The 10,870-nt window shown below is 29.1% G+C and overlaps 1 protein-coding gene across 12 annotated transcripts in view; it reads left to right on the top strand.

Annotated features, from left to right (window-relative positions):
* Nucleotides 1–10,870, top strand: part of MESK2 (misexpression suppressor of KSR 2) — a 153,314-nt gene that overhangs the window by 138,646 nt on the left and 3,798 nt on the right. For 9 of the 12 annotated variants that reach the window (XM_014432724.3, XM_014432720.3, XM_014432719.3 and 6 more), the window contains one exon: nt 3,708–3,761. The exons of 2 other annotated variants lie outside the window; for them this stretch is intronic. In XM_014432724.3, the coding sequence (XP_014288210.1) occupies nt 3,708–3,761 (54 nt within the window). Of the gene's footprint in view, nt 1–3,707; nt 3,773–10,870 lie in introns of all 12 variants that reach the window. One more of the 12 variants, XM_067045007.1, reaches the window with a different exon arrangement.

The following is a 10,870-nucleotide window of genomic DNA, read 5'->3' as shown; positions in this document are numbered from 1 at the left end:
TATTCCTTAAAAAAGATGAAAAGTCTATTAACTACTATTTTTAAAACATATTTACATTACTTCATTAATACATTAAAATTTATTCAACACAATTCTATAATGATGTTTAACTATGTTTTGACTACAACTTATTAAATGTATAAAACTCATTAATGAACTTATATGAATTATATGAATAGTTATGAACTTATAAAATATTGTTTTTACTACTATAAAGTAATTCTATTCTTCTTTTTTAAAACGTTGGCTGCCTACTCATGGTTTGCCTTCTTGCCTATTCATGGTTTGCCTTCTTGCCAACTCATGGTTTGCCTTCTTGCCTAAGATGCCAACTACGAGTTATTTTGTATATTTTTACTAAGAGATAACTAGTATTGGGCATAATAAGCAAGATCACGAAGTACGAGCTATTTTGTAGTTGGCAGTAAACGTGTTAAAGTTTCAATAATATGACCTCATTTCCAAAAATAGAAAAACTACCCCTGCTCCTAACTACCTAATACGCTGTCTTTTTTTCTAATAATACCATTTCCCTATTTGAAACAGTTAATTCAGATTATTTTAAAATTCATTAGGTATTTGTTTCCTTCTCTCTTCTTTTCCATTTTTCAAATTAATTAAATACAATTTTATTTTAATTATTCTATAAATTAATAAAACTATAAAATTTTCAGTTTTATTTTCAGATAGTTTATCACAATTTGAAGAAGTTAAAAAACTAATTTGTTTTGATGAGTTTAGGCAGCATATTTTGCTTGCATTAAAAAAATATATATATATTCATCTATGTTTTGTAGTTTAAGTGTCCACAATTCAATAAAGTGAATGAACTCATTTAGAACTGCCTTCCAGGTAACATGCACCTATTTGCATCTTGTAAATGCACAGTTGTATAATAATATTTATTTATTTGTAATTTCTTATTATTATTTTTAGAAGCTTATAGCTGTATTTTAGATTTTTTTTTTCTATTTTGTTTTCCATTGTATACAATATGTATTCAATAAAATAAATTTTATATCCATCCTTTGCAAGGCATTTTATGCCATATGGTTCCAATTAAATAATTTTAACTGATAGGAAATTTCTGGCCACTTCTAATGGTATCGTCAGATTTCATGGAAGAATTTTCATGTAGGAAATTTAGAAGTAAAAAAAAAAAAAGGCGTTGCAGTTGAGATGTTGAATCAACCCCAGAAGTTTTTGTTTTTTTTTCTTTTTTCACCTTGTGTATGTCGGGAGAAGTCTGTTTAATAAGTCTTACAAAAGTGGATCAATTTAAGAGCATTAAAAGTATCAAGGATGTCCAGATTTGAGAGGAGCAGTATAGGTCAAAAGAGATTATATAGTTTATTTGGGTGGATGTTTAGAGTATTGGTAGACATTTTTTGATAATCAACAGCATTTTGCAGACATGTTTTTTCAGGATAAGCATTCAACTAAGTACCGCTAGCAAAAAGTAAATTGGAAAGGGTTGATGAAGTATTGTTCTTATGGATTGCCTTCTAGGGTTTTTCAAAGATTTGAGGGGAGTGAAGTAGGATGAAATTCTTATCGGAAGATTAATAGTTGATTGTTTGTAATAGATTGTAGGAAAATAGTCTGAGTGATAGACAATAAAGGTACAAGTAGTAAAAAAAAATATCTATTTATTGGCTGCTAATAAATTTTTACTTTAAGTTACTTTTTCTAAGTTTAAGGTTACCAATAAATAGTTGTTGTTTTTTAATATTTCGTACCTTTATTGACCACCACCCAGATTATCTTCCTACAATCGATAATATTCTTGTATGTATGATGGATTACAATTTTTATTTGATTATAAGAATAAAATAGTTTTGCAGACAGAAGGGAAAACGTATTTTTGTAAATGAGATTGTTACCATAATAATAATAATAATATTCTTTATATTTTGTAGGACTAGTCCCTTTAGAATAATATTACAGGCATCGACACGAAGCTTTAGTGCCATAGAGTATAATACAAAATACAAAATGAACTTATGGAACATCATAAAATATAACTAAAATAATCAAAAAACAATATTTAACAGAATAAGTAAAATAAAAAAAAACAAAAGAAAACATAAAACAAAACCACATATCATCCCATAAATCATAGGGTGACTAACTTCTAATAATATAAATGAAAAATAATTAAACACAAAATTAGGTGACAGAGGTGTCCTTGGGGACCCAAAGATGAAATGTAAAAAGCAATTAATAAACCGTTTTAATCTACTGTGATAGAAACTTAACAAATAATGGGCAAACAATAAGAAATATGTTGTAGGAAGATAGTCCGGGTGGCAGTCAATAAAGGTATTAAAATAGTAAAAGAAAACTATTTATTATCAACCAACGTTTCGCTCCACTTTGCAGGGTTTTCAGATTGAAACAGAGCTCTCTACACATGTATATACTGACGAAGACCTGGAAAGTGAGGCGAAATGTTGGTTTACAATAAATAGTTCTCTTTTACTATTTTGATACCTTTATTGACTGTAACCCTTTATTGACTAAATAATTTCAAATAAAAACATAAAAGGGACACAAATTGTTTAATTATTTCAAATAAAAGGTACACAAACACTCCTTAGTTTTAGCTGGGTTGGGCAAAAGTGTACCAATAAGTACATTCCAAATTGTACCAATAAGTGCCCCATATATATATTTTTTTACTGTGATATCGTTGATAAAATCAGGAATATAAATAATATTTTAAAATAAAATATAACGAGAACTTCTTTGTTTAAAAAGAATGCTCTTAATTTAACCATTTTTGTTGAATAAAAAATGACGTATTTCCTTTGTTATTATTTTCATTTTTCTTGACCTTTATTTAACTCTTTTTTCCCTTATTTTTCTGTCTTTTAGTCGGTTAATTTTTTAAAGGAAGATGGTTCGGCAGCAGTAAAAAACTCAAATAGTAATTATAAACTATTTGAGTTTTTTTTTAACCGCATTTAGACCATCTTACATTTATAAATACATCAAATGAAAGTAGTTACAATATTTACAAATAATAAATTCTAATTTTCCATGTTCATATTATCTATCTTATTATAATATTGGTTCAATTTAGAGAAGCAATAGGTGGTTAAGAAGGATTTTGGAAGATTTGACTCCAAACCTTTCATTACTCCAATGTGTTATAATAGGGGAGTTTCATTAAACGAACCATTGTTAAAATTTGTTTTGCAAAGGTAAATTATGTTTTTATGAGAGTATATTAAAATCATTATATCGAGGTTTGTTTACAAGCTTTAGTTGATGAAATGTATTTTCCATTGGTTATTATGGCTGTTTTATTGAAGTTCCACTGTATTATCTTTTTACAAATCATTTAGTGATAATTTGTAAATTTAGTAGTTCTGGTTTTGTGTATTTTTTATCTTATTAACAATGTAATTTAAATGTTTACGATCATTAGTTGAGTGCATTGGTATTACTTTGTATTTAATAATATTCCTTTGGTTTTGCTGCCATTGTTATGCATGTTCTTACTAATAATACTGCTTTGCTTGCCTGCTTTCATCATTCATCAATTTCATCATTTATAATGTACTATTTATTAAAATATTTATATTTATGAATTTTTTTTAATCTAAATTATGTTAGATTAATTTATTAACTAGTAAACTAATTATTACATTTTTATTATGCGAATATATTTTTTTTTGTTTTGATACATGATTTTTTATTAGGAGATACATTTATTCTTCTGCCTCCTCCGTTATATTTCAGGGGGGAAAACACAGGTAATCATCATGTGAGCAAAAGTTTTTTGTTTTTTTTTTCTAATTTTTTATTATTACACTTTGGTGCACAAATTTTTGACGTGGTGTTCTGATATGTCCGTTACAATAGATAAATTGTAAACGTTCTGTCATTTTATTTCTGCTTACCTCATCCAATCAGCACCAGCTTTGTTATATTGCATTTGACAAGTTTATTTCTTATTAATGTGGAGAATTGTTTGTTGCTCATTCTAAAAATTAAATAAACTCCATGTTTATTTTCTCTGTTCTCAATATTTCTTCCTCCCATAATTTAATATTACACAAGTGAGTTTTCATATTTGTTAACTAGGTTCTTCAAGTATAGAAGAAGATAGTTGACCGTATGGAGTAGATTGTTGGGAGATAGGATGGGTCAATAAAGTTACACAATAGTATTAAGTACTGTTTAACGTTAACCAACATTTCACCCCTCTTTGTTGGGCTTTATCAGGGCTACATGAAAACAAGATACAAAGATTGTGAGAAGTGACAGAACATTTAAATAATTATACTGAGAAAGTGAGAAAATAAGTTTAAAAAAATTATAAACAAATAAAAAGCTTAAGTTTAGGAGGCATTAATATAGGTCAATAGGAAAACAATTACTAATAAATACAGCCAAGTGTGATAAAACTTTAAATAAAGAAATATTAATAGAGTAATAAATAGTAGAACAATACTTGTTATAAATAATTACAAATATGGTAAAAAGGTAGGTGCATATTATATATATAAAACAGTTAGTAAAGTAGCGGGAAAACCCATAGCTGCCATCCTCTTCCTACTTAACTTAACAGTCTTCAACCTTTTGCATCAGGATCAGGTATATCCCTTTTTACTAGTTACTGTTCCTTACCTTCGCCACATATACTTCACCTCTCTTTTACCATTTATTTACCTACCTTTTTACCATATTTGTAACTATTTTTAATTATTATTGTTCTACTATTTATTACTCTACTTTACAATTCTATCACACTTGGCTGTATTTATTTGTAATTAGTTTCCTATTCACCTATGTTTATGTCTTAACTTAAACTTTTTATTTTTTTATAAAAAAATATTTTTTTTTTGCATATTTTCTTACAATGTTTGTATCTTGTTTTCATTCAGATCTGACAAAGTACTACTAAGCCATGCATAGTGGAGCGAAATGTTAGTTAACATTAAATAGTTTTTCTACTATTTTGTACCTTTATTAAGTGCTTATAAATTATCATTATTTATTCAGCGATATTAGGGATGAGAGATGACCAGAGAATGGTAGGAGAGTGCGTGGCTGACCTGAACAGAGGCTTGGGTCCAATATTCTTCCACATTGCAATCAGTGTTCTGTAATAATTTTTGAAAATAGTTAAAGAATGGTTCTACGAGTTTCCAGTAGCAGCAGCAGCATTTATTCTGACAGATTAATAATTAATGAAAATAATGAGGAGAAGATGGTTGGGGTATGGTCATCAAAGAATAAAAATAAGTAAAAACTCATTTATTAGTACCAACGTTTACTAACTACATTTTCATATATATTTTATTATTTGTTCTTTCCTTTTACTTAATTTTAATATTACTGTTCTCATACAGTCTATCTTCTTCTTATACTTAAACTATTCCTATTTTTCAAGACTATTTATATATCCATGATGTTAGTTATTTTCTAATCATTCTGTATATCCTTTTATTCATTGGTTGTTGTCTTGTTTTTAGTCCTGATGAAGACTTGAAATTTTGGCACTAATAAATAAATTTTTATTTCTTTGTGTTCTTCACTGAAAACACCCCCAACCATCTCCTCCTCATTATATAAATCCTCGTTAAACTACTGACCCATCATTATGAAAATTAATGAAGAGGAAGAAATGGAACAAGTTTGTATATTTGATATTCTTCTTTCTTGTACTACAACTTGTGGTGAGTCTAGGTCTCGAGTAACATCAACTATCTATCATCTCAGAGCATTAGTTGTACTTTCCTATTCTTTAATTCCAACATCGACAATATGTCTTCTGCCACTACATTGGCCTACCGCAGTCTTGGTCTGCCATTTCTCCTCTTGGTAGATAACTTTTTTTCCAAAATTTCCTTTAGAATCTCATTGTCTTTCATTTCTAGCAACATGCCCCATCCAGTTAAGCCTTTTAGTCTTTATACAGTTGACAAAATTTATATTATTATCACTATTTTGGCATTTGATCTCCAGTGTCAAGTATTATGGCTAAAAACTCCAAATATTTTTCTTAGGATCTGCCTCTTGAATCTTAGAAGCATGAGTTCTTGAGTTCATAAAATTGTCCAGCATTCAGATACATTGATAGCAGGCTTTATGAGGGTTTATAAAGTTGCACTTTGGTGTTACTCGAGGAGCATTTACTCCTGAGTTTTCTTCTGAGATTTTAGGACATTTGATTAATAAAGTGTTTTATATTAACAGTGGAAGAAGGATTATTGAAAAAAAGGCATATTTCATAGTTTCTGTTTTGAAATATCTGCAATTGGTGGTTACCAATAAGTAAATAATTATAAAATTGTTACATCAATTTAGGTTCTCAATGAAAATCTTTAGCTTCCAAAATGCCTATACCACTCTGCCATGAGACACCTGGTTCAATCTTGATAAAAACTGTATACTTTTCTCCACTGATAACAAATTTAAATTTCCACCAACTTAAAGAAAAAGACAACTAATGGTTCTCTCTCTTTTTGGAAAAATTACAACTTTTCAATTATTTTTTTTGAATGAACCAATTTAGATATTATACTTAAATCAGCTCACTCAAAAATGAATTAAAAAGTTGTAATTTTTCTAAAAGAGAGAACCTTTAGTTGTATTTAAATTAAAATTAGTGAAAATGTACTTGATACTACTATGAAGTAAGCCATCGAAATATATCTAATTTTTCCTTTAAGCTCTCTTCTCCTTCATTCTAAACAGCATTTTTTTTTTTAATTATTTCAAATGTATATTTTGCTTTTGTCATATTTTATGTATTAAAACTTTTTTTTATTTCATTGATTTAATTATCTTTATTTCTCTCTATTTAAGTTTTTCTATGAATTTAATATTGGTTTGATTTAATTTTGTGGTAATGACTTTAAATGCTACCTAATTATTCTCTAAAAATAAATAGTTATCTTATTCGATGTCCCAATTAGGTTATTATTGCTATATCAGAATTCTAGAATCTGCTATTTGTATGATCTTATGTTACTGCCTAACCTAAGTTACCACTGCCTAGCACTGACAAAAAGTAGTCCCATAATGGAAAGAAGTAGTCTTTTACTTAACTTTTCTACTACTCTGTGACACTGCAGACCTCCTCAATGAGTCTTTGCCAAGTCAATCTATCCTCAGCAGGCCCTTGCCAGTTGCGGATGTCCAGCTGGTCCTCGATCCATGGCTACTGCATTCTCCCATCCAACAATTTCTTGAGATCTGACCAGCTCAATGTAGTATGCCTAGCTCTATGTCCCATCACATCTGTTACCCTCTCTCCAGCAGAGTCCATAAATCTCCACATTTTTTCTTCTTTTCCAATAGTTGCCATCACTCAAAGGTTTAAATATGTGGTTTGGTCAATTTTTTCAGAATAAGAAGAGCCTATTTTTCTGAAATTATGAGAGTTGAGGACTAAGAGCCACAGGTCAGAACAGACCTAATGATGTTGCTATATAACTGCACAGTTTTCAAAGCTTTGAACGGATTCACTATCCATCTCTGAATTAATCCAGTTTAATCATTAACAGTGTAGGTTTAATCATTACTACAATCATTAATCATTACCAATAGCATTGTTATTTCACATAAAACACAGTAAAACTGAGAGGGAAATAAAGTGGCTTTGCTCTGCACATCACCTTCACTGCCCTACTGGAGTAGGTTAGGTGTTCACACTAAGGCTCTAAATATTCAAACTTACTAGCATACTGAGCACATTCCTGCTCATCTACTGTGAAATGGCTTTAAGGTTCGTGGCATGTAGCGTTTTGTATGTTAGGCACAACCATGATCATATAATCATATATTATATATTAGCCATAATCATATATTAAGCACTTATATATCCATAATTATTTTTTACATGATTTTTGTTATCTTTCTTCAATCTTCCTTAGTTGATATAATTTATTGCAGAAATATGATACATCATTTTAATTTCATTAAGGAAGTGATTAGAACAAGTATTAAAGTTTTTCTTATGCTCTTAAATGATTTATCTTTAACTCTCTTGTCCTAATAGATTAAACAGAAGAAGAAAATAGATTGATATGAATGATACCTTCTTCTTTTGCGTTGCTATGTAGTGCTTTTTTAGCTTTGGAGAATGTCAAATCCGGTTTGCTCTAGGGTTTTCACCATGTTCCTGGCCTAGTGATTATTTTTAACTTACCTTTGGGAAAAACAGTTGATGTATTCCAGGAATAACATCCTTGGTCCATTTCCCATAGTCTTCAGTGGATCTCGGTGTTCCTCCAATCTGAACATGGCCAATTCAATTCAGCTGGTGAGCCTCTAGGACCTCCTTCATCAATCGAACTCCTAGTTCTACCCTGACTTTCTTGTTGTGGATGCAGTCCCCCTCTTGTTCTCCCTTAAATTATTCAGTACTAATCCCGACAGACAAATGGACAGTACTACATCCATTAGAAGGCCAAATTTTTGGCGAAATACTTCACTAATATACCTAAAAATACCATTTTCGCCACAAATTTTGATTCTTTCAAAAATATTTATTTTGTCCTTTATTACAGTATCATGTTTTACTTCCTTCCATTTTTCTTCTATAATTTTATATATTAATTTAAAAGGAATATTTGTGAAAAAAGATACTTCATTGTAACTCGTCATTGATTCATCTTTTTCAATTTTTTTTTTTTTATTTCAATTTTTCAAAACTCAACCACAATGATGAGGTCTTCTACCATCAGGGATTTTTTCCATAGTATTTAGTGGATCTTGGTGTTCCTCCTTTCCGAGGACATGGCCGATCCAATTAAGTTCGTGGGTTTCTTGGACCTTCTTCATTGTTAGAACTCCTAGTTCTTCCCTGATTCTCTCGTTGCAGATTCCCCGCTTGTTCTTCCTACAATTCTTATAAGAAACTTAATTTCTGCAGCTGTCACTTTGTTTTCCTATTTGTCTGTTAATATCCAACTTTCAGCTCTATATAGGAATATAGGCAAGTGCATTGACTCAAAGATGTGGAGTTTTACGTTTCTGCATTTTTCTTGCTTCTCAAACACAGTATTGTAAATCTTGTAGTATACTGAGTGTAGAATTTCTGAATCCAGTTTTGATATTATATCAATTAAGTAAAATTGCTGGATGACAAAACTCACCAATTATTCATCTGAAATATCTTAGTAATACCTTGGAAAATCTTTTCTCTAGGGAAGGAAAGAAACCATTCTTAAAGCTTAATAAATGAAAAATAGCATTAAGTTGTGCTGATTACTGAACTAAGGGTACTAATTGCTATTTTAGTTCTGTTATGTCTTAAAACTCCAATGAAAAATATTGGTAAGGACCTGGCTGGATACAGTAAGAGACTGTTGGACATTAAGGTTTATATCAAGAGTGATCGTGGCATTTTTTTTATCTTTTGTCATTTAGATAGTGAAGTGTACTAAAAATAATTTTATCTAGTACTGAAAGAAAAAAAGTATAGTCAGCAGAGCTCTATTATTAAGGTCGTAACTTCTCTATGTTTTTATTTAGAAAATAGATGAAAAGTGGTTTTTGATTGTTTCATTAATGATTTTGAAAAATGGTAGTGTGGTAGAAAAAAGACTCCAAATGGTAGTCTCCTACCATGCATTCAATTCACATGCAAATTTACATCACTCTAAACATATTTGGGAGGAATTTGAAGGTTTGTGAATACTTAAAATTTATGAAAAAAAAAAAAAATAGCAGGAGTTGGAAGAAAAACTTTAGACCTGCAGAAGGCACAGGAGTTTCAACTACATACATATCAATAATTACAAACCGGGGCTGTATACATGTTCTGAAAAATATTTATTTGTATATAATTATTATAAAAATTATTTTATATAATAGCAGAAATTATGTAGGATAAATAAGTAAGTAGATTACTAATCAATTTATCAAAATTAACATTTACTACAAATTTTGTTTCAGATACTTAAACTAGATTTCTCTTATACACTTTCATTTTTATTGGGGAATAAAATCTACAAATAATTGCTAAATAAAAGCGAGCAACAAATTAAATAATTAATTTTATTAAATAAATATGCAATTAATAAATTCACAAAACAGTACTTTTGGTATGATTAAAAAAAAAATAGTCCAATAAAATGGAGTATATACAGGTTAACTACATATATAGGTTAACTGCATAAAACATCTGTTGATGGTCATGACGTTTGATACACTCTAACAAAAATTTCAACCACATAAAATTTCTTTGCAATATTCTTCCATCTCTTGTGATCTCTAATTTTATTTAGAAATCCCCTAGCAGATTAAGGCAACTTCTAGTTCTCTAAAAAAACAACAGAGGCCAGAGATATCTATGTGGTTAATTTATTGATCAATGTTCTATAAAGGGTTAATTTTTTTTTGCATGATAGTATTTATAATAAATGTATATTATATATAATATTTAGTATAAAAGTTAATGATAAGTTTTAGTTGCTTAGGATAATAAACTTAACTGACATCGATTTGGACTTGTTCATAAAAATTACTATTTTGTATTATGTGCACTTGGCAAAAAAAGTCTGAAAACACTTACGTAAATTTAGCAAATGTTCTTCTCATGTTTAAAGGTATTTTATTCCCTCCCCCCCCCAAAAAAAAGACTCATATTTTACACAATAGCTTCTATTTTAACATAATTCATAGTATATGTGTCAAAAATAGTTTCGAAAAAAAAAGTAACCATGCAAAATAAGTCTAGAAACAAATTTAAAAAAAAGTAACAATGCAAAATAAGTATGGAAACAAATTTAAAAAAAAAAAGTAAGTTTATAAATATATACTTATTACATTCTTGTAGAAATATTATTAGAGTGCTACCAATGGGTAGTTTCTCTATATGCCTATAGCACACCATTATGATCTCACA

Source organism: Halyomorpha halys, unplaced genomic scaffold (genome assembly GCF_000696795.3).
Source record: "Halyomorpha halys isolate HHAL.00 unplaced genomic scaffold, Hhal_1.1 Scaffold1103.1, whole genome shotgun sequence".
Lineage (NCBI taxonomy): Eukaryota > Metazoa > Arthropoda > Insecta > Hemiptera > Pentatomidae > Halyomorpha > Halyomorpha halys.
The sequence above is the reverse complement of the archived record's forward strand: the minus strand, read 5'-3'. Positions and strand labels throughout refer to the sequence as shown.